General features: G+C 38.4%; 1 protein-coding gene across 1 annotated transcript in view; it reads right to left on the bottom strand.

Moving 5' to 3' along the window:
* Positions 1-11,008: 11,008 nt before the first annotated feature.
* Positions 11,009-23,962, bottom strand: part of LOC131633225 (uncharacterized) — a 34,556-nt gene continuing 21,602 nt past the window's right edge. The window contains exons 4-6 of the mRNA XM_058903934.1: positions 11,971-12,118; positions 11,738-11,925; positions 11,009-11,632 (exon numbers count right to left, since the gene is read on the bottom strand). Of these exons, the coding sequence (XP_058759917.1) occupies positions 11,117-11,632; positions 11,738-11,925; positions 11,971-12,118 (852 nt within the window). The 3' untranslated portion in view covers positions 11,009-11,116. The remainder of the gene's footprint in view (positions 11,633-11,737; positions 11,926-11,970; positions 12,119-23,962) is intronic.

Raw genomic sequence — 23,962 nt, forward strand, 5'->3', positions numbered from 1 at the left:
AAGTGTCCAGTGTCGATTTTTGACAGAGACTTCCTTGTTGATTTTGTGTGCTTGCCGTTGAGAGGTTTGGATGTGATCTTAGGGATGAACTGGTTAGAGGATAACCGTGTTCACATCAACTGCTATGATAAGTCTGTTAGAACAAGATTTGTTCTTATCAATTATCTTAGTTTTGATGATAACAATAATATGAATTTTGCTTAAGATAATATGGTACTCTAATCCAATGCAATTTCCCTTTCAGGAAATATATATAAAGAGTACGCATAATTCAGCGCTCAGAAGATGTGTCTCAAATGGTTCAGCATGCAACATCAGAACATGGTCTGGCAAGACATCAGAAGATGGTCAAAGCAGAATCAGAACATGGGTCTATGGAAGCATCAGAAGAACATGAGATCAGAAGCACTGAAGATCAGAAGATGGTATCACGCTCAGAAGCACTTCAAGGTCAGAAGATCAGAAGATGCTGTGCACCAAGCTGTTTGACTCTGATGATATTCAAACGTCGTATTCACAAACATCAGATCAGAAGGAAGTACACGTGGCAGACTACGCTGACTGACAAAAGGAACGTTAAAGCTACTAAAGGCTACGTCAGTAGACACAGCGTGAACAAGGCTCGAGGTAGTTGACAAAAGCGTATAACATTAAATGCAAAGCTGTACGGAACACGCAAAGCATTAAATGCATTCAACGGTCATCTTCTCAACGCCTATAAATATGAAGTTCTGATGAGAAGCAAGGTTAACGATTCTGCACCAAAACAACTCATATCAAACTTGCTGAAACGCTGTTCAAATCAAAACTCAGAATCTTCATCTTCATCAAAGCTCACTACATTGCTGTTGTAATATCTTAGTGAGATTAAGCTTAAATTGTAAGAGAAATATCACAGTTGTGATTATCGCTTTTTAGAAGCATTTGTAAACTCTTGAATTGATTACATTAAGTTGTAAGGAACTAGAGTGATCAGTTGATCAGTATACTCTAGGAAGTCTTAGCAGTTAGCTGAGCAGGAAGTCTTGGCAGTTGGCTGAGCAGGAAGTCTTGGCAGTTGGCTGAGCAGAAAGTCTTAGGAGTGAACTAAGCCTAGAGTGATCGTGTTGATCAGTAGACTCTAGAAAAGTCTTAGGAGTGAACTAAGCAGTTGTTCCTGGAGTGATCAGGTTGTGATCAGAAGACTCTGGAAGACTTAGTTGCGGCTAAGTGGAGAACCATTGTAATCCGTGCGATTAGTGGATTAAATCCTCAGTTGAGGTAAATCATCTCTGCGGGGGTGGACTGGAGTAGCTTCGTTAACAGCGAACCAGGATAAAAATAATTGTGCATTTTATTTTTATCGCTCAAGATTTTAAGTCACACTTATTCAATCCCCCCCTTTCTAAGTGTTTTTCTATCCTTCAAAGTCTGTGAGGTTTTCTTCTCCTGAAGAGGAAGGTGTTGAGTTGTTGTCCGCTAGACAGTTTCGTTTGTTAGTAAGAGAGGATGTTCAAGTGTTTGCCTTGGTTGCATCGATGTCTATTGAGAACCAAGCGATTATAGAAGAATTGAAGGTGGTGTGCGATTTTCCTGAAGTTTTCCCTGATGAAATTCCTGATGTACCGCCTGAGAGAGAAGTTGAGTTCTCTATTGATCTTGTACCTGGTACTAGACCTGTGTCTATGGCACCGTATAGGATGTCTGCATCTGAATTGTCTGAATTGAAGAAGCAGTTGGAAGAATTGCTTGAGAAGAGGTTTGTGAGACCTAGTGTGTCGCCATGGGGAGCTCCAGTATTGTTGGTTAAGAAGAAAGATGGAAGTATGAGACTTTGTATTGATTATCGTCAGTTGAATAAGGTGACAATCAAGAACAAGTATCCACTTCCAAGAATTGATGACTTGATGGATCAATTGGTTGGTGCTCGTGTGTTTAGCAAGATCGATTTGAGGTCGGGTTACCATCAGATTAAAGTGAAAGATGAGGACATGCAGAAGACGGCTTTCAGAACACGTTATGGACATTATGAGTATTCCGTGATGCCCTTTGGTGTTACTAATGCACTTGGAGTATTTATGGAGTACATGAATCGTATTTTTTATGAATATCTGGATCGTTTTGTGGTGGTGTTCATTGATGACATTTTGATTTACTCTAAATCAGAATCAGATCATGCTGAACATTTGAAGTTGGCATTGCAAGTCTTGAAAGAGAAGAAGTTGTATGCTAAGTTATCCAAGTGTGAGTTCTGGCTGAAGGAAGTTAGTTTTCTGGGGCATGTCATTTCTGGTGATGGCATTGCCGTGGATCCGTCTAAGGTTGATGCCGTGTTGAGATGGGATACTCCTAAGTCGGCTACCGAGATTCGAAGCTTTTTGGGACTAGCTGGCTATTATAGAAGGTTCATTGAAGGTTTCTTTAAGTTAGCCCTTCCGTTGACTAAGTTGACTTGTAAGGGTAAGGCTTTCGTGTGGGATGTTTCTTGTGAAGATAGTTTTACCGAGTTGAAGAAAAGGTTGACGTCGACACCGATTTTGATATTGCCTAATCTGGAAGAATCGTTTGTGGTTTATTGTGATGCTTCTAATATGGGTTTAGGAGGTGTGCTAATGAAAAATGGTAAAGTTGTTGCTTATGCATCAAGACAGTTGAGAGTTCATGAGAAGAACTCTCCTACACATGATTTGGAACTTGCTGCTGTAGTGTTCGTGTTGAAGATTTGGAGACATTATCTTTATGGTTCTAGATTTGAAGTCTTTAGCGACCATAAGAGTTTGAAGTATCTGTTTGATCAGAAGGAATTGAATATGAGACAACGAAGGTGGTTAGAACTGTTGAAGGATTATGATTTCAGTTTGAATTATCATCCAGGAAAAGCTAATGTTGTTGCTGATGCCTTAAGTCGCAAGACTTTGCATATGTCGGCAATGATGGTTAAGGAGTTGGAATTAATTGAGCAATTTCGAGATATGAGTTTGGTATGTGAAGTGACCCCTAATAGTGTTCGATTGGGTATGTTGAAGATTAACAATGATTTTCTGGATAGTGTCAGAGAAGCCCAGAAGTTGGATATGAAATTGGTTGATTCGATGATTGGAGTCGATCAAGTTGAGAATGGTGATTTCAAGTTAGATGTGCACGGTGTGTTGAGGTTCCGTGATCGGATTTGTATACCTGATGATATGGATTTGAAAAGATCTATTCTTGAGGAAGGTCATAGGAGTAATCTGAGTATTCATCCCGGAGCTACGAAGATGTACCAAGATTTGAAGAATTTGTTTTGGTGGCCTGGAATGAAGCGTGACATAGCTCAGTTTGTGTACGCATGTTTGACTTGTCAGAAGTCGAAGGTTGAACATCAGAAGCCTGCTGGTTTAATGCAACCGTTAGAAGTCCCTGAATGGAAATGGGATAGTATTTCAATGGATTTTGTGACAAGTTTGCCGAATACCGTGAGAGGACATGATTCGATTTGGGTGATTGTTGATAGGCTTACGAAGTCGGCTCATTTCATACCTATTAACATCACTTAGCCGGTTTCGAAGTTGGCGGAAATTTATGTCCGTGTGATTGTGAAGTTGCATGGTGTTCCTTTGTGTATTGTTTCGGATAGAGATCCGAGGTTCACTTCAGATTTTTGGAAGAGTTTGCAAGAGGCGTTGGGTTCTAAGTTGAGGTTGAGTTCGGCGTATCATCCTCAGACCGATGGTCAAACGGAGAGAACGATTCAATCTTTGGAGGATTTGTTGAGGTCTTGTGTTCTTGAGCAGGGAGGTACGTGGGATACTTATCTTCCATTGATAGAGTTCACATACAACAATAGTTACCATTCGAGTATCGGTATGGCACCGTTTGAAGCGTTGTATGGTCGGAGGTGTAGGACTCTGTTGTGTTGGCATGAAACGGGTGAGAGTGTAGTACTTGGACCTGAGATTGTTCGAGAAACTACCGAGAAGGTTAAGTTGATCCGTGAGAAGATGAAGGCTTCTCAGAGTAGGCAGAAGAGTTACCACGATAAGAGGAGGAAGGATTTAGAATTCCAAGCTGGTGATCACGTATTCTTGAGAGTAACGCCGGTTACCGGAGTAGGGAGAGCCTTGAAGTCGAAGAAGCTAACTCCTCGTTTTATCAGACCATATTAGATTTCTGAGAGAGTTGGTAATGTGGCGTATAGAGTGGCCTTACCGCCTAATCTTTCGAATTTGCATGACGTGTTTCATGTGTCACAACTTCGAAAGTATGTTTCGGATCCTTCGCATGTGATTCATATGGACGATGTGCAAGTGCGGGATAATCTCACGGTGGAGACTATGCCTATAAGGATTGAGGATCGCGAGACGAAGACGGTTAGAGGTAAAGAGATTGCTTTGGTGAAAGTCGTTTGGCCGGGTGCTACCGGTGAAAGTAAGACGTGGGAATTGGAAAGCAAGATGCGCGAGTCGTATCCTGAGTTATTCGATTGAGGTAATTTTCGAGGACGAAAATATTCTAAGTGGGCGAGAGTTGTAACGACCGTTTTTCTTTAATTATTTATTTATGTGAATTAATTATGCATTATGTGTTAATTATATGTTTAATTGATCTTATGTTGTTTTATTTGGGGATTATTAGTAATAATATAAGATAGTAATTGTTGTTGATAATTGGGCCTAAGTCGGTATTAGTAAGTGAGGGGTGTTAGTTAGAGCCCATTAGTAATTTAAGATAGTAAGGGTTTAACTAAAACAAGGGTTTTAGAGGAAATAGAAATTAGAAGTTCATTTTGGGGGTTTTGGTGAAAGAAGAGAAGAGTAGAGTGAAGAGAAAGAGGGGAATCTCAATATTGAAGCTAGAGTTGTCTTCAATCCAAACCTAAGGTAAGGGTGGGATTCTTTCATGCTAAAGGGATGTATGATGATGTTTTGGGTGGGATTTAATTGTATGTTGCATCCATGGAAGTTGTGTGTAGAGATGTTAAGGTCCATGAACAAATGCTTGATTTGATGATTTGAAATGTGTTTAAATTGATGTTATGATGTTATAAGACCCATAATATGTGTTGTATTTGTGTTTATACCATGTATTATGTGGTTGTTCGTGATGTTTGATGTTTTCCAACTTGATTGGGTTGAGTTTAGGGGTTTTGGGATGGGTTTCGTATGCTGTTTTCTGTGTTTGGGGTTTTCTGAAAATCGCCAGTTCGCGCCGCGAACCATTGTGCGCGCCGCGAACCCCTTGGCAGAAACTTTGGAAGTTCTGGATCTGCTCAGTTCGCGCCGCGACCCCTTGTTGGTGCCGCGAACTGCTTGGCAGAAAGTTGGAGATTTTTGGATTCGCTCAGTTCGCGCCGCGACCCCTGTTGGCGCCGCGAACTGCTTGGAAGAAACTTAGGAAATATTTGATTCACTCAGTTCGCGCTGCGAACCCTGTTGGCGCCGTGAACCCTGTTTTGCAGAACTTTTCCTAAACTTTGAAATGCTGTATCTTTTGAACCGTAACTCCTTTTTAAGTGCCGTTTGAACCTACGTGAAGCCCTAACTGATGTCTTGCTGTAGAATATGCCTTGTTTAATTTTGAATACTCTTGGAATCTTCTTGAATTGGATTTTGTTGACATTGGATATCCGGAATTGATTATGTCGTTTAAGTTGATCATGTCGTTTACGTGGATTGTGTTGTTCGAGTCGATTATGTCGTTAAGTGTGATTGTGAATGTGCATCATTGAGTCACATTCATTGCATTGTTTGAGACGGCCCTAGTGGAAAATGTTTGAGACGACCCTTGTGGCGAATGTTTGAGACGGCCCAATGGCAAATGTTTGAGACGGGAGTTTTACTCTAATGGTACCACATGCATTTGCATTGTTTGAGTTGCATAAGTAAAGTCGTATGATGAGTCGTATTTGAATATTTGTGTGCGCATAACATGAATGTTATCTTGTGTCAATTTGATGGTTGTTACGTTGAGCATATGTGATAAATGACTATGTATGCCTTAATTGAGATTGATATTATTGTCGTCGGTAAGATGTTGAATGTTGTGAATAGTAGTAAGTGATATATGTTGAGAAGTGGTGACCGATGTATGATTATTTCTCCGCTTTGAATATTATCATGCACTTTTTTATAATGATTGATATCTCACCCTTTCTGTTTGAATGTTACCCTCCGTTGGTAACGTGCAGGTAATGACGCGGAGTAGTCGTGTACCTATAGCTCGAGTCGGTGTGTGTCGATGCTCTGATACGTAGCACTCGGGGAACGTTGGATTACTTGTTTATGTTTTGGTTTCTTATGTTTATCCTTGTTAAACCTTGCCTTATATTGTGCTGAGACTTTTTTTAGATGTATCGTGCCGTGTTTGGCCGTGATATTATGTGTTGTATTGTTGTTGACATATGATTTTCCGCTGCGATGCAAGTACTTGATTGGCTGACAATGATTAATGATTTCGATATTGTTCTCCTACATGTGTGTTATGTATCTAAGTGATTGAGCATGATATATGTATGTGATTTTGTTGTTTAAAATGTGATGCTCCGAATCGTTATGTTCTATTTGCTTGAAATTTTGTACTCTGGTATTCCTCTTTATTGCGGGGTAGATTTGGGGTGTTACAGTTGTGATACATGGAATTGATGAATGCTAATTGTTATGAATTGTTGTGATTGTTACATGATGAATGTATGTTGTACAATAGGTGGATAATTCAATATGTTGAATTATCGTGATATGTTTAAATGTTAAGATTATATGGATAATTCTTAATTGCATATGTTTTGGTAATTTTATGTATACATGATGCTTAAATTTATCAAATGTATATGTTGTTTTCGGTGGTTGTTGAGAATGACATTGATTGTCTTGTATGCAATATGTTATTTGTGATTGATAAATGTTATGTGAGTGCTATTGATGAATGTGATAATATGGTGATGTTGTGACAACATAATTGTAATGTTGATGTTACGTTCGGTGTGAATTGCGTATAATGTGATTGTTTGAATTGTGTTGAGGCACAAATACATTATACTCGGTGTTGCTTTCGGTGAGTTATGTTGTGATGATATTGTTCATCGTCATGGGTGTTGATGATTAGTATGCTAGATGTGTGCATGCATTCATAATCATAATTGTGGCGGTATCTCGGTGGTGTTTAGGTCACTGGTGGCTAATTCCCATTGTATGGAATTAGTGATTTGGCGGTGGCCGTATCCCAGTGGTGTTTGGATCGGTGAGATGGGTTAATTCCATGAATTGGTACCACATGCATAGTGTCTCATTGCATTGTTATTTATGATTTTTTTTATAACATGAATGGATGAATTCCAGTGTTATAATGTGGTGATGTGACTTGTGTTATTTGTGAATTTTGAATTGTTGGTTGATAGTCTGAAATCTATAATATGTTGCAATAGGGTGAATAATTATTTATGATGTTTTGTTGTTTATGAACTCATAATATAGTTTAATTGTGAATATGTCTCACCCTTATTATTGATCATTTTCAGATTAAGGAGTAACAACGTTAGTGCTTGGTGAGGATAGCTTGTAAAGCTAATCCGTTAGTTCAGTCGTCTTGGTGTCATGCTCTGGTCTTGTAAAACTGGGAAAGTTTTGTTTTAGAGTTATTGTAATACACTCTTATTTGATTTGCTTGAATAAATTTGGTTGAATTTCGAGTCGATGACTCCTTGGTGTTGATAACCAATGTTTTACATTATTCAATTTACGAAATTCTATTCCGTTGTGTTAAACATGTTTGATGAATAATGTTGATTTATGTTCCTCGAAAAAGCATGACAAATAATTTTTATTTTTATCAAGGAGTTGTAGCATCCTTTTTATATGTTGTACTCTGAAATTATTTTATACCCTGCGGGGGTTTAGAAGGGTGTTACTAACAAAATGGGTAGAAAAAAATCTATGAAGATACTGAAAACATATAATAAAAACAATAAAAATATCATTGATCATTTGGTTCTTGACATCAGTCGGGTAAAATCTCTATTTGGTTTGTGAGTTCAGTCTATTAAAAGCTTCATTTGGTTTGGGGATCAGCCTGTGTAAATTAACTCATTGTTATAAAATATTCATAGGCATATCCTTAAAAGCTCAAGACTCGTTTTTAGTGGAACTCTTAAGAGAAACTCTTATGGACATGAGTAGGCCAAGTGGTAGATTGAACCTGAATAAATCTCAGATGCATTCTCTCTAACTCTATCTCTTTAATTTCTATTATTTACTTTTATTCTCTTATTGTCTCCTATATTATCTTCGCTGAACTAACATAAATCATTTTTAAGAAAGAATTTTTTGAAATAATCTTTATTTATAAATAATACAATTGTTCCCTCTTGTGTATGGAGTCACTTGTTGAACACGAATAGGTTCTTGCATTCAAGATGATGGGGGGCAATTAGTAGTAGTTCAGGCTGAGTGGTTTTCACCTATTATCAAGGTCGATACATGGGAAGCTTTAAGACTTATGTCATATATCAAATGGGTGCATGATATTGGTTTTGATGGAGTATACTTTGAGTTGGATGCTAAAGTCGTAGTGGATAGTGCGAATAATCAACAACTGAACGCTTCATACTTTATTGTTATTACTTATGAATGTAAACACTTATTTTCTATTTACTATAGGAATTCTCTTATTAAGTTCATTAGAAGACAAGCTAACGAGGTTGATCATGATTTGCCACAAGTGACCCCGTCATTTTGTGTGTGTATATATACACACACACACACACACACACACACACACACATACACAAGTTCAAAGATAACTGGCATAAGAAGTGTCACAAAGAGCACAAAACAACATCTATAAATAAAATGGAAACACGTGGAAACAAGAAAAACAACCCCCACAAGCAGGAGCAATCAAGAGATGAGAAAAAAAATATCAGAACAAATGCTTACGCTCCAAAGCTCGACCCACCAGAGAATCAGGCTAGAGCTCAGACCACTAACCCCACCACCAATAGAGCAAGAGACCATAAATGAAAACCAATACTATGTACTCCTTTGAAGAGGGACTAACCTCTTGAAACATTATTTGTTTAGGCACAAGATAGGATTTTGAAGCCAATTAGAGAGTAAGAATGAGTTTGCGGGTGACATGAAAATAAACCAATTCCAAGCCAAAAGTGCTCTTATCTTCCACCTCTTGAATGTTTGTTGGAGAATCAGAGAAACACTTATTGTTATGCACATACCAAATAGTCCACACCACTGCATACTAAATTATGGCAAAGCATCCCCTAACCTTAGCCCTACATCCTATGGATCTAAAGAGATAAAAAAAATACTTTGATCCCTTGGAAAAACAATATGGATTTATAGCCACCTAAAAATCTTATATCAAACACTAGAAGCCAAGCTATAAGTAACGAACAGATGAGAACTTAATTCAAGAAAATTCCCAAATAGAATATAAGTGATGCCCTTCGTATTAGCTATGACCTTTCGCTTAAGTAGATTCTCTCTAGATGGGAACCTATTGTGCAAAAGTTGTCAATAAAAAACATTCACCTTAGAGGGAGCCTAAATATCCTAGATAAGGGAGTTGAAACCTTTCTCTCAACATGGTTATCGGAAAAAGACACAAGATGCACTTAGAGATAATAGACAAAGGGTACCAAAACAATCGTCTTTATTATGTCTCCAAGCCCACATATCACTTTCCTTACCAAGCTAAACCTATTGGAGAATAAAAAGAGATCAGAGACCAAAGGTTCCTCATGGACAAGAAACAATCTTCTCCATCTAAGATTCTAGGAAAAACTTCGCTCAACTTGCTCACCTATCTCATATATCGTCCCATCCTAAACTTGGGAAATAATGAAGAGTACTGGAAACCTAATCTCAAGAGGTAAATTCTCAATCCAAGGATCACCCACAGAAGGAGGTCTAGAGACCTGACAATACCTTCCTAACCAAACCACCATCAAACCAATTTGAATGGGTGACCCCATCGCTTTCTAGTTTTCAAAGACTTATTGATATATCTCGTTAGTTTTCAAGTTTTATTAATATATCTCTTGCTAATTTTCACAGTTTTATTGATACACCAACATGTATTCATGATCATATTAGTAATGAAATGAACCATTACATTTCATTAAATTTTTTTCTATAAAAAAAAACTAACACTGAGCATGAAATTATCTAACGTGTCTATTGAACTTGTAAGCAAATGGTTGGCGACATCGCTAGGAGTTTTAAAACCAATACCATTTACGGAGCTCTCATGAAAATTTGTAAAACTTCCCTAGTATCTGTCAAAACTTTAAAATAAGTTTAATTTGGAGACAAACAAACAATGTTGCCCATAAGTTAGCACAAGCAACATTATCTTTCACTAGTTCCTAAAATCATGATCTTATCCCATCTTATATTGAGACTAATATCGTTAATGAAATAATCTAAATTTATTATTGTAAAAAAAAACTAACAATCATTACAACACGATTAGTTTCTCTATAAATCAAAGATAAAATTTTAAAATTGTAAGAATGAAAAGTTTTTTTTCTTTCAAAAATGAATAAAAGTTGACTACCGACATACATAGGTTGGAGAGGTTTTGAATTCAACAATAGCCAATAGGACCAATTCAACAATAGGACCCCTCACAGCTCACACTCACTACTTTTCAAATCACGAAGTCAAACTAAGTAACTTTGCAACTTCATAAGACCATTTACAATGGTTGAAAAACTCAACACCCACTTTTTCAACTCCCAACACTCCACATCATTTTCTCTTTCTTCCAGCTAATAACTCAACACCCATTCAACTTTTACCCTCTCCAATGGTTTTTCACTCAACACCCTACCCCACCACTTTTTATTTTCATATTCTTATTTAAATTTTATTTTTATTTTTATGATTACATAAAATTACAATTATCGATTAAAATTAAATTAAAATAATAAATACTTAATAATTTATTTTTTAATTTTTTGTAATAAAAACAAAATTTATTTAAATAATTGGATACGATACAAATCATCTTAAATTAATTTAAAATACAACACACAATTAACGTAATTAGTACGTTACAAATAATTTAAAATGCAATACAACACACAAGTAACGTAATTAGTACGATACAAATAATTTAAAATGCAATACAACACACAAATAATTCAATCACGGAACATTCCAAACTTTGTCCATATGTGCTTCACTAGATCGGCTTGCAATTCTTGATGAACATTTGGATCACGGAACTCTGATCTAGCACGCACATGATTTGCAAAAGCGGGTAACACCTCGGTCGAGTATGGTTGTGGTGCACTAGATCCACTTTCCCCAGATTGCTCAAAATCGGTCCAACGTTGAGAATATGAATCTCGTTCATCCTCAACAATCATATTATGTAATATGATGCATGACCTCATGATGATACCCAAATCAGCTATGTCCCACAAGCGAGCTGGTTCACAGATGATTTTAAATCGAGCTTGGAGCACTCCAAATGCACGTTCGATGTCCTTCCGACATCCCTCCTGAAATTTTGCAAATAATTTATCGGGTTCACTTTGAGGAAGTCTAATCGATTTGAAGAAAGTTGGATAAGAAGGGTAGATACCATCAGCTAGATAGTATGCCATATTATATGGACGTTGATTCACAAAGAAATTCACACTTGGAGCCTTTCCCTGTTCCACGTCATCAAACACTAGTGACCGGTCTAGAACGTTTATATCGTTCAACGTTCCCGGACATCCAAAAAAGGCATGCCATATCCATAGGTCATGAGATGCAACTGCTTCAAGAATAACTGTGGTGGTTCCCTTATCCCCTCTAGTAAATTGTCCTTCCCATGCTTTAGGACAATTTTTCCACTCCCAGTGCATGCAGTCAATACTCTCAATCATCCCTAGGAACCCCCGCATTTCACTAACATGCAGTATTCTTTGCAGGTCATCTTGGGTTGGTGCTCTCAGATACACTTGCTCGTACAAGCGTATGATTCCTTTACAGAATCTACGTAAGCACTCCAATGCTGTAGTACCTCCTATTTTGATGTACTCATCGACCGCATCTGCTGCCACACCATATGCTAACATTCGCATTGCTGTGGTACATTTTGCTAAGGGTGATATACCTTCTTTATTGGCTGCTGTGGTTGTCGTTTTGTTTACCTTCCCGTTTCACTTGGGAGGACGGCACGCTAGACCCTTCACGCGAAATTTGGAAGGAGAATGCGCCCGTGGTGGGAGGAATTTTATTTCAGTTCTTCCTACGATATCACACGAACTTTCTTATTGTCCTACGAGTAGGAAAGGGAAAAAAAGATCTCAACTAAACCCTAGGAGTTTGCTAAGTGTGGGGATTCACCTAGACTAGAAATTCTGGAGTCCGGGAGGTCGGTTATACATAGGGAAGTGTTTAAACACCCTACATATCTGTAGTACTCTACAGGAACCTTCTCTGTGTCTAAATGTGTTTGTGCTGCTAATGATTATTTGGAAAGTTTCTCCTTTGTATTAGGAGAAGGAATTGAACTGAATAAAAAAAAGACAGACAGACAGACTGACTATTTTTGGTATTTTATTAGCTCGCTGAGATTCCTTGTGAACCTCATGCCTACATATCCCAAATGGAAGTCAGAGCTTAATGTAGTTCGGGGAACTAATTAATTATTAATTATTTTTGGGTGCCTTGCTTGAAGCTCAAGGTTGAAGCTTGAATTAAATCTCTGTTTACGATAAAGAGACATGAATTTATCTTTACAGAGAGGTATTTCTACTATTCCACCACAAACATTAAAAGAGTGATAGAATAACTGAATTCATTTCATTAAGATAGGGACCTTACTTGTATGTTTGCAAGTATGCCAGTCGCGTTCTCTTAAATGAAAGAAAGATTCTCATCCAAATTAGGGAAAGTGTACAAGTCTGGGTTTGTTTGCCTCAGAGCATGCCTTTCAGAGTCCTAAATGGGAGAATGTTTGAAATTGAAATTGAAATTGAAATGTTTGTTTGAATGTGGTGAGATAGAGGAAAGATCTCTTTATAGAGATAAGCTATGTCTATCTACTGTTTGAAAGATTTGATTTTTTAGCTGGCTTGTATGAGGCCCAAGCTTGAGGCTTTTTGATTTATTGATTATTATTATGACTCTGGGAGAAAACTCCACTGGGGATTAATTTACAAGGGATTTTTATGTTCTGTACAAAGCCCAGAATTAAGGCTGACTCTACTTAGGGAAAATCTATTTTGATGGGTTTTATTTGGTGTTCTGTACAAAGCCCAGAATTGAGGCCGACTCTAACTAGGGGAAATATTATTTTCTGCCTTGTATGAAGCCCAAGGTTGTGGCGGACTCTTAAATAAACTGAGTATGGATGACTCTATGGGAAAAGATCCTAGATGTTAGGAATCTTTGACACACACGACATATGGTTTATCTGCCTTGTACAAAGCCCAAGGTTGTGGCTACTGAACAATGAAGGACTCACTGGGGAGACTCTATTATCTGCCTTGCACAATGCCCAAGGTTGAGGCTGACTATTAACAGGGGAGTTTTATTGTTTTGGTGCCTTGTATGAAGCCCAAGGTTGAGGCTAACTGTTTTTGTTGGGTTTTGACTCTATTGAAAAATTTATTTATTAAAAGACTGATTTTTTGGAAGCTAACCCTTTCCAGGGATTTTGACTCAGCTGGAGAAATTGTCTGTTAAAAGACTGATTTTTGTCATGTTTTTGGAGGCTGACCCTTTCTAGGGGTTTTGACTCTTTTGGGGAAATTATCTCCTAAGGGAAATGAATCTTTGGTTTTTGAAGAAGTGATTTTGGAGGCTAACCCTTTCCAGGGGTTTTTCGTTAAAATGATTGGCAGAAAGATTATCTAGTGAGACTTCTTGTTTAAAGCCCAAGATGAAGTCTGACTCTTGCTGAGGATAAGCAAACATGGATCCTAGACTCTGCTAAGGAAATTGATGAAGATAAGGGTGACAGAGACTGTCCATGTCTCTCATTCCAAAAGGTGTACTCAATGTAAAATTGAGACAAACTTAGCTTGTTTAAAGTCTGGTCTAAATTGGAAGAAACTCACCAGGGTATGTTAAAAGGTGACTAAAGACCTGTTCCTATGTTTATAAGAAACCTGATGGGTCCTTGTATACAAGCTCAAGAGGAAGCTGGAAATGCTTCTAAGAAGCATGTGGGTCCTTGTACAAAGCCCAAGAGGAGGCTAATCGAGGGTCCTTGTTATAGCACAAGAGAAAGCTATGTAGTTTTGATCTTATTTTGGCTCTAAGCAAATGGGTAAGAGGTTTCACCGCGAATAATTCCTCTTTGGGTGGATGTGTCCTATTTTTGGATTCTAAGGTTTTTGCCAAGATGTTGTTTCACCGGGAATAATTCATCTTGGGGGTTTGAACTACAGATCTCTAATTAGGAAAGGGCCTTCACCGGGAAGACATTCTCAATCCTAGGTCATATTCCTATAATATATATATATATATATATATAGTTTAACTGTCCTAGGGTTTACACTCAAACGTAGTTCTAATATATATATAAACAGTTCTATATTTGACAATAATTTAAATAAAGACTGTAAATTGAAAGCTTGTAAAGCCTAACCTGGATGGAGTGGAGGCCTTTGAAGAAGTATGTACAAAGCCTTACCAGTAATTGATGGATAACAGTTGAATATATAGGATAAACAGTTAATGGTTTTTTGAAAACAGAAGAAGTGAAGATGGACATAGGTCACATAGGTATCTGAAGAGTTTCACCGGGAATAATGCCCTTCAAATACCAGAAGAATGTTTTTGAAAAAAACAGGAAGAAGATTTTGAAAATACAGTTTTGAAAACAAGCTAAGAAGAGAAGAAGGTGTTGGGACTTAAACTCTATTAGAGGCCCATTTGAAAATGATTTACTGTTATAAAAAACAGTTGGAAAGAAAAGATTGAAATGATATAAGGTTTTGTCGTTTGGAAACCTTAGTCGTCTGTTTAATCGGAGATTGAAAACAGTTTTGCAAATTGACAAAAGTCAACTTAATCAAGGTAAAGATAAAATCTATACCTAATTAAGACCTAAATGATTAGGGTTTTATCATAAAATTATTTACAAGATAATTAGGTTAAAAGAAAAATGAAAATATATATTTAAAGTATTTAAGAAAACACTTAAAACATACTATTTTAAACCTAATTAAAATATATGAAATAAATAATATTTTTATGATTTTTTTGATTATTCATGAAATAGGTATATTAGATAACAAGTGTGTGAAAAATGAAGTGAAAATGATTTAATTTGATAGGTGAATTAATTGTGTGAAGTTGTGAGAAAAATGAAGGAAATTAGTGGTAAAAATAATGTTTTGGTCTCACCATGGTTTGAACCCACGCCCTTTATGTTACCAGTCCCAAAACAACACCACTGAGCCAACGCGCGCTTGGTGACAATGTAATGGTTTCGTTGCAATACATATGTTATTCAAGTATATAGAAGCAAAAAAAAGAAAATAAAATCAAAAGGTCTGGGGCGAGGGGGATTCGAACCCCAGACCTTGGGCACGCGCAACACACAAACACTCTTTACCACTGGGCTATCACGTTTTAGTCGTTTATGAAACAACTACCATTCAATATAAAATAAACTTTAGCCTTGAATTTGAATTTTGCGCGCCACCACCATTGTCATCTTCAACCTCAAGCTTTCAGATTTTTGAAATTCTGAACTCTCTCAACTCTCAACCATTTGCAAAGATGTAAAGACCAAACTTGCTCTAAATTCACTCACGATTCCAGATATGTAACTAATATGAATTTATGTTAACTATATCTACTGAATTATCTAAAATACGTGAAGAACCCTAAATTTTGAAATTCAAATTAAATTGCTATACTGAAGTATAAATGACTGATGATAGAGGGTTTTTAATCCTCTGATGATGCTGAATGAAATGGTATTGAGTTTTAACCAAAAAGGTACATGAATTAAAGAGGTGGAGTTGAGAAACTTACCTCTGAAAATGAAGATCGTGAGGATGTTAGAGAGCACCTGGGTTTGTATGAATGATCCTAAAAGCTTCCTTGGGACCCAGTGATGCTAACTGGATGCTTGTTGTGGCCTCAAACCTTCTGAATTGCTCTACTCGACTCCCTCGATTTGAGCTTCAAGTGAACATGGAAGATGATGAATCTGCAGTTACAGATGAGCTGCGACCATCTGAATAGCTTCACTACACCCTAAGGAATGTGCCTGGATGCTTGACCTTGCTTGGAACCTCCTGAATTGCTCTGTGGTCCTCCAACTGCAAGTGCTCTAAAGTGAAAGCAACAATGGTGTTCCTCCACTTACAGAAGTGATCCAGGTGCTTGGATCACCTCAAATGAACCCCTTTGAGATGTTAGAATGCTTACTTTCCAAAGATAAGCTCTGGTTTGAAGAAAACGATTCTTCTTGCCAAAGAACTTTGAAAAACCAATAAGCAAGAGGAGAGAAAGAGAAAGCAAGGAATATGGTTGCTTTGGTGTGTTTCTGAATGAGAAAGAGCTCACTATTTATAGGCAAATGGTTCAGTACTGATTGAGAGAGTGAGCTTGCTTAGTGAGGTTGATTTGGTTTCTTGGCTATGAAGGAATTCAAAAAATATCCAAAATGCAATGATGAGAATTTTGATTCCATTTGATCAATCCCCTAGCCCTCGATTTTGCTTGATCTCAGGGGACAATTCTGAGACAGAAATGAGCTCTAATTGGTTGGTGAGAAGATTCCTTGGGTGATTCATCAATTTGCCATAAATTCCCAAATGTAATCATTACATAATCACATGTTCTTGTTTTGGGAATCTTCCTCAATTCTTATGCTATGGTGAAAATGAATGCATGGCATGTTTTCAGATGTGTTATGGGTCGTGTAGCATCCATAAGTGAGGTCATGTGCACAAAATTTCAAAGTTCAAAAATGAGGCATGACCTATAATTTCACTTCATGAGGCCAACTTTGAACAAGCATAACTCCTAGCTCAAAATGAATTTGGAGAAGGTTGAGCATAATTTGGAATACCCTAAACATCTACTTCAAATCATTAGTTTGGGGTTTCTTCAGAATCATTTGGGAAAATTGTGAAAAATGAGCTCAAAGTTGGATGAAAACTAGGTTAAAACACTTAGAAAAATTTCTAAGTTTTTATAACCTAAAGCTTCAAAATTCCAAATCTCTTAAATGGTTGATCTTTTGAAAAAAGTTCCTATGTAAGATGTTGTTTTATTTTTCAAGATCTACAACTTTCATGTTGGAAGTTTTTTGAGTTGTGTAGGTGAAATTTTGAGTTCCCACAATGCCCTCAAAAACCCTAATTCCCGACTTTTTGCTCCTTGATGATTCTTCTTGAATTTCTTTGGTCAAATGACTTTAATATCCATATATTGATGATATTGATCTTTGAAAGTCATGGTTTGACCAAAAATCTTAAAAGTCAAAGGTGATCCCATACAGTTGACTTTTTCCAGATAAAGTGAGATTTTGGACTTTTGTATGGAATTAAGATCTTCTCCTCAAATGAGTGATGTAAATGGGTTATATTGAGGTAGTAGAGGTTCTTGAATCATTTCTTGAGTTTTGGATCCATGCCCTGATTAAAAGTCAACTATCTAGGTGAATTAGGTTAAAAACCCTAATTGTCGACCAGATGAAATTGGTGACTGTGGATCTTGAATTGAGGTGTGATGTCCAGTGGATCTTATTGTATGGATCACTTTAAGATGATTGAAGTCTTTAATAGATGTCTTGGAGCTTTTTAGGGTTTCCCAAAGGTGGTCCCTGATTTCAGTCCTTGATAGGCTCAAAAACCCTAGTCTGGTGACCTGAGTAAACCTGTACTCAGATGACTGGGTGTCTAATCAATTATAGGTGAATATAAAAGTGAAGCTTTTTAGTCCTATGATTGTGTTAGAGACCAATCCTTCTATTGATTGATCCTTTGCCTGAGTTTTCTTGTCTTTGAACATCCCTGATCAAATGCCAGATGAAGAAGTGACTGCTCTGGGTACTTGCTTTGACCTGATGAAAATCCTGAAGATATGTCATCTTAGGGGGGTCAAAAATTAGGGTATGACAGATGCCCCTATTTAAGTTTCTTTTATCCGGAGGGAGAGAGATTGATATCTCGATCTCTCCTGCGTGAAAGAGACTTAAATATCAAAGAATGCCCGAATTTTGGGCGCTCCTGAGATGTTGTAATTGATAAAATCTTTACATGAACTGATCCCGTTATCGTACTTAGCGGGGAATGAGGAGACAAACTCCTGTAGGAATACGTCATGTGGATTCTGGTGAATGGATGGCAATGTAGGATGCACAATCCATCTTCTTTAACTAAGTGTTGACACTTAGAAAAAGGCAAGCAACCTCCCCTTGTTTCGGATGTCTGCATCTCGAAACTGGTCTAAGTTGTGATTTTGGACAATATCTCAGATAAAGAGAAATTCTCCAAAGATTTGTTTCCTCATCAAACTTCTCATCAGCACTTGGAGATGAGATACCATTTGATGGTAAATAAAGAAACTTCAAAGGTTTGTTTCCTCATCAAAATTCTCATCAGCACTTGGAGATGAGACGCCATTTGATGGTAATAAAGAAACTTCAAAGGTTTGTTTCCTCATCAAACTTCTCATCAGCACTTGGAGATGAGACGCCATTTGATGGTAATGAAGAAACTTCAAAGGTTTGTTTCCTCATCAAACTTCTCATCAGCACTTGGAGATGAGACGCCATTTGATGGTAATAAAGAAACTTCAAAGGTTTGTTTCCTCATCAAACTTCTCATCAGCACTTGGAGATGAGACGCCATTTGATGGTAATAAAGAAACTTCACCATCTTCCCTTTTGACTTGATGTCTTGAAAGAATGTCATATGGCCTCATGATCTTTTGAGGGGCTAATGACTTTGCTTGAAAGCAGACGAACTGTTTTCTGGGTGAAAACCAACATTCATCGACTTGTGCCAGGGAACCAACAAACTGTTTTCCTAAGAGGAGAACCGCCATTTGTCGACTCTGAAGGGGATGAAACATCCCAGAAACAGACAAACTGTTTAAAGAAACTGCCATTTGTCGATCTCTTGAATGTTTAACAGACAAACTGTCTTTCCTTGGGGAAAGACTGCCATTTGCCAATTGCTACGGGAACAAACTGTCTTGTACTGGGAGAGACTGCCATTTGTTGACCCTGCCGTGAAAGAAAGTGAGCAAACTGTCTTCTGTCGAAAGAGACTGCCATTTGCTGACTTTGTTGAGGAATCTTTAAGCGAAACGAACTGTCTTCATGAAGAAGGCTGCCATTCGTTATTTTTGTCCGAAAAAGTGAGTGAACTGTCTTTTGCCGAAAGAGACTGCCATTCACTGACTCCGCTGGGGATCATTTGTCGATCTGCTGGGGGAGATTCCAAATTATTTTCTTTGACGAAAAGTGGCATCTCTTGACCCTGCTGGGGAAATACCAAACTGTTTTCCAGGAGGAGAAACTACCACTTGTTAATTATGTCGGGGAATCCACACTTCTTGGAGAAGAGAACCGCTCATCGACCCTATGGGGAATTCCAAAATGCGAAATAGACTATCTCATCTGAAGAAGACTGTCGAGTGTCACTCTGCGGGAGGATCTCGGCTGAGGAAACTCCAAAAGTGAACAAACTATCTCTTTGAGGGAGACTACCATTTGTTGACTTGCTTGGGGAATTTGGGTGTATGAACCTTCTTTATGAAGAAGAAAACCCTTTTGCAACTTTGCAGGGGAATCTCGAGTATATGTCCAAGTAATTTGGGTATTAACATGATCAAAACCTGGCTAGACTATGCTCATTACGCAAATATGATGTGAGACAAAATGCATGAATATTACGATGATTTATGAAATGCAAAGTGAATGTGAATAGAATTGTCGTGGATGTAAAATCCTATGATACGACTTGAATCTTGTTGATCAGAAGATGTCCTCTTCTTGTAGTTCGAACTCTGTTGGGAATGCCTGGTTATCAGTTGTCCGCTGTCCGAAGTGAGTAATATGAATTGAAGTGAAGATCCGTCATCGGGAGATGTTCGCAAAGCGACCTCATGGGGAAATCTTGGTTCCCGGAGTCTCAACCGTTCTCGGAGTAGCTGTTTTCATTCTTCCTATTGTTTGTAAACCTTAGAAAGAAATTTCACCTTTATTTTTGCAAGTAAATTCATTTTATTTTATGAAAACATTTGTTTCAAGAAAAATGACTGTTTAAATTAAAAAACGCATTTCAAGAAACTGAAAAAGACTCGATTGCAAAGAAAGGCACAAGGCTCAAATTATTATTTATGAAATGGTAATCAGCCAAATGCTTGATTCCATGGAGTATTTACAAAGTTGGAAATTGGTAATTTTTTGGGAAAAGCGCTACGATGAAACGTGACGACCGTTATCTTTCCCTTCCACTCCGGGTTGCGCTGTATTCGTGCTTCGTAGAAGATGACCTACTGCTGATGAATACTCCGCTATGGATTTTTGAATGATCAAGTTTGTCCTGAACACAGTTACTTGCCATATATCCCTAACTTTTGCGTAAACTACCCCTCTCGGGTTTTAAGTCTACCGGGATTGATTATTTATTTTTATGTCTCTAACTTTTGCCTGAATCGCCCTCTCGGGTTTTCGATTCACCGAGACGCTCTTTTTTGCCTAAGTCGCTCTTTGCGAGTTTTCAACTTAGCGAGCTGTTCTTTTAATTATTTAGGCGAAGTATTTCTTGACTACGTCGACGTTCACAGGACGGGTGAATTCTTCTCCATCCATAGTCGTGAGTATTAAGGCTCCTCCTGAGAAAGCTCTCTTGACCACGTAGGGGCCGTCATAATTGGGAGTCCATTTCCCTCTCGAATCTGTGAGAAAAGATTGAATCTTTTTGAGTACAAGGTCGCCTTCTTTGATTGTGCGAGGTCGAACCTTTTTGTCGAAAGCTTTCTTCATTCTTTGTTGATATAGCTGACCGTGGCATAAAGCCGTCATGCGCTTTTCTTCGATCAAGTTCAATTCATCGAATCTGCTTTGACACCACTCGGCTTCTGTTAATTTTGCCTCCATCAAGACTCTCATTGATGGAATCTCAACCTCTATAGGTAGGACTGCCTCCATGCCATATACAAGGGAGAAAGGAGTTGCTCCATTCGAAGTACGTACTGATGTACGGTAACCATGAAGAGCATATGGGAGCATTTCATGCCAATCTTTGTAAGTGATGAACATCTTCTGAACGATTTTCTTGATGTTTTTGTTAGCTGCTTCTACAGCTCCATTCATCTTTGGTCTGTAAGGAGATGAGTTGTGATGCTCAATCTTGAATTCTTCACAAAGCTCCTTCATCATTTCGTTATTCAAATTTGACCCATTGTCAGTGATTATCTTGCTAGGAATGCCGTAGCGACAGATGCTGTGATTCTTGATAAACTTGACGACAACTTGTCTTGTAACGTTTGCATATGAAGCTGCTTCGACCCATTTGGTGAAATAATCTATGGCTACCAAGATGAAGCGATGTCCGTTGGACGCTTTCGGCTCGATCATTCCAATCATGTCGATTCCCCACATGGAGAAAGGCCAAGGGGAAGAGAGTATGTTGAGAAGAGATGGTGGCACATGAATTCTATCGGCGTAGATCTGACATTTGTGACACCTCTTTGCGTACTGGTAGCAATCTGACTCCATTGTCAGCCAATAATATCCTGCTCTCAGTATTTTCCTTGTCATGGTATGTCCATTGGTGTGAGTACCAAAGGAACCTTCATGTATTTCTCTCATGAGTACTTCTGCTTCTTTCTTGTCAACGCATCTGAGCAGAACCATGTCGAAATTTCTCTTGTACAGAACATCTTCATTCAGGAAGAATCTACAAGCTAACCTTCTCAAAGTCTTTCTATCTTTCTTTGACGCCCTAAGAGGGTACTCTTGCTTTTGAAGAAAGTTCTTGATGTCGTGATACCACGGTTTGTCGTCGATGATTGCTTCTACTGTGAAAACATGAGCGGGCCTATCCAGGCGCATAACATCGATCTGAGGAATGTCATTCCAATGATTTATCTTAATCATGGAAGAGAGTGTGGCTAATGCATCAGCCAAGTTATTTTCTTCACGAGGAATGTGATGAAAATCTACCCTGTCGAAGAATGGTAACAATCTCCTTGCGTAGTCTTTGTAAGGAATTAGCCCTGGTTGGCGTGTTTCCCATTCTCCTTTGATTTGATTGATGACCAAAGCAGAATCCCCGTATACATCCAAGTGTTTGATTCTTAGATCCACGGCTTCTTCGAGACCCATGATGCAAGCTTCATATTCGGCCTCATTGTTTGTGCACTTGAAAGTTAGTCTGGCAATAAATGGAATATGGGTACCCTGAGGTGTAACAATGATTGCCCCAATTCCTCGTCCATAAGCATTGACAGCTCCGTCAAAGATTAAGCCCCACTGGGATCCTATCTCAGGTCCTTCGTCTGGTAGTGGCTCGTCGTAATCTTTCATCTTGAGGTACATGACGTCCTCGTCCGGAAAGTCGAAACTGGTTGATTCATGACCATTGAGTAGGTGGTGAGCCAGGTGCTCAGCTAGAATTCTTCCTTTCACGGCTTTCTGAGCGTGAAACTCAATGTCATATTCTGATAACAACATCTGCCAACGGGCAATTCTCCCAGTTTAGGCAGGCTTCTCAAAGATGTACTTGATTGGATCCATATGAGAGATCAAACAAGTAGTATGTCGAATCATGTACTGGCGGAGACACTTGGCAGCCCAGGCCAAAGCACAACACGTCTTCTCGAGCATGGAGTAGCGGGATTCACAGTCAGTGAATTTCTTGCTTAGGTAGTAAATGGCATGCTCTTTTCTTCTCGTCTCGTCTTGCTGTCCAAGGACACAACCCATGGAATCTTCTAAGACGGTTAAGTACATTATCAAAGGTCTTCCTTCCACTGGAGGAGACAAAATGGGTGGTTCGAGCAGATATTCTTTAATGCTGTCGAACGCTTTCTGACAATCGTCTGTCCAGACGCAACTTTGATTTTTCCGTAGAAGTTTGAAAATAGGAGCACAAGTTGCAGTCATGAGATATATGAATCTCGAGATGTAATTCAGACGTCCAAGAAATACTCTAACTTGTTTCTCGGTTCTGGGTGAAGGCATTTCTTGAATTGCCTTGACTTTGTCTGGATCTACTTCAATTCCTCGTTTGCTGACGATGAAACCAAGGAGTTTTCCTGAGTAGACACCAAAGGTACACTTGTTGGGGTTCAGGCGAAGCTGAAACTTCCGTAAGCGTTGAAATAACTTTTGTCAGATCCTGTATATGATCTTCTTCATTTTCTGATTTGGCAATCATGTCGTCCACATAGACTTCCACTTCTTTATGCATCATGTCGTGGAAAAGCGTAGTCATGGCTCTTTGATAAGTTGCCCCTGCGTTCTTTAGTCCAAAAGGCATAACACGGTAGCAGAACGTGCCCCAGGGGGTGATGAAAGCTGTTTTCTCCATGTCTTCAGGTGCCATTTTGATTTGGTTGTATCCTGAAAATCCGTCCATGAATGAGAAAACTTTGGATTTTGCTGTACTGTCTACCAACATATCAATATGTGGTAAAGGAAAATCATCCTTAGGGCTAGCTTTGTTCAAATCTCTGTAGTCGACGCACATGCGGACTTTTCTGTCTTTCTTAGGAACGGGAACAATGTCAGCTAACCACTGAGGGTATTCTGAAGTGACGAGGAAACCAGCGTTGATTTGCTTTTAAACTTCCTCTTTGATTTTCATGGCCATCTCCGGATGAGTTCTTCTTAATTTTTGCTTGACCGGAGGGCATTCTGCTTTTAATGGCAAGTGATGCTCCACTATACTAGTATCCAACCCTGGCATATCTTGATAAGACCAAGCGAAGACATCTGAGAATTCTTTGAGCAGTTGTATCAAACTCTTTCTGATTTCTGAACTGAGCGAGGCTCCAATCTTAAC

The sequence above is a fragment of the Vicia villosa genome, unplaced genomic scaffold, assembly GCF_029867415.1.
Source record: "Vicia villosa cultivar HV-30 ecotype Madison, WI unplaced genomic scaffold, Vvil1.0 ctg.001098F_1_1, whole genome shotgun sequence".
NCBI classification, from domain to species: Eukaryota; Viridiplantae; Streptophyta; class Magnoliopsida; order Fabales; family Fabaceae; genus Vicia; species Vicia villosa.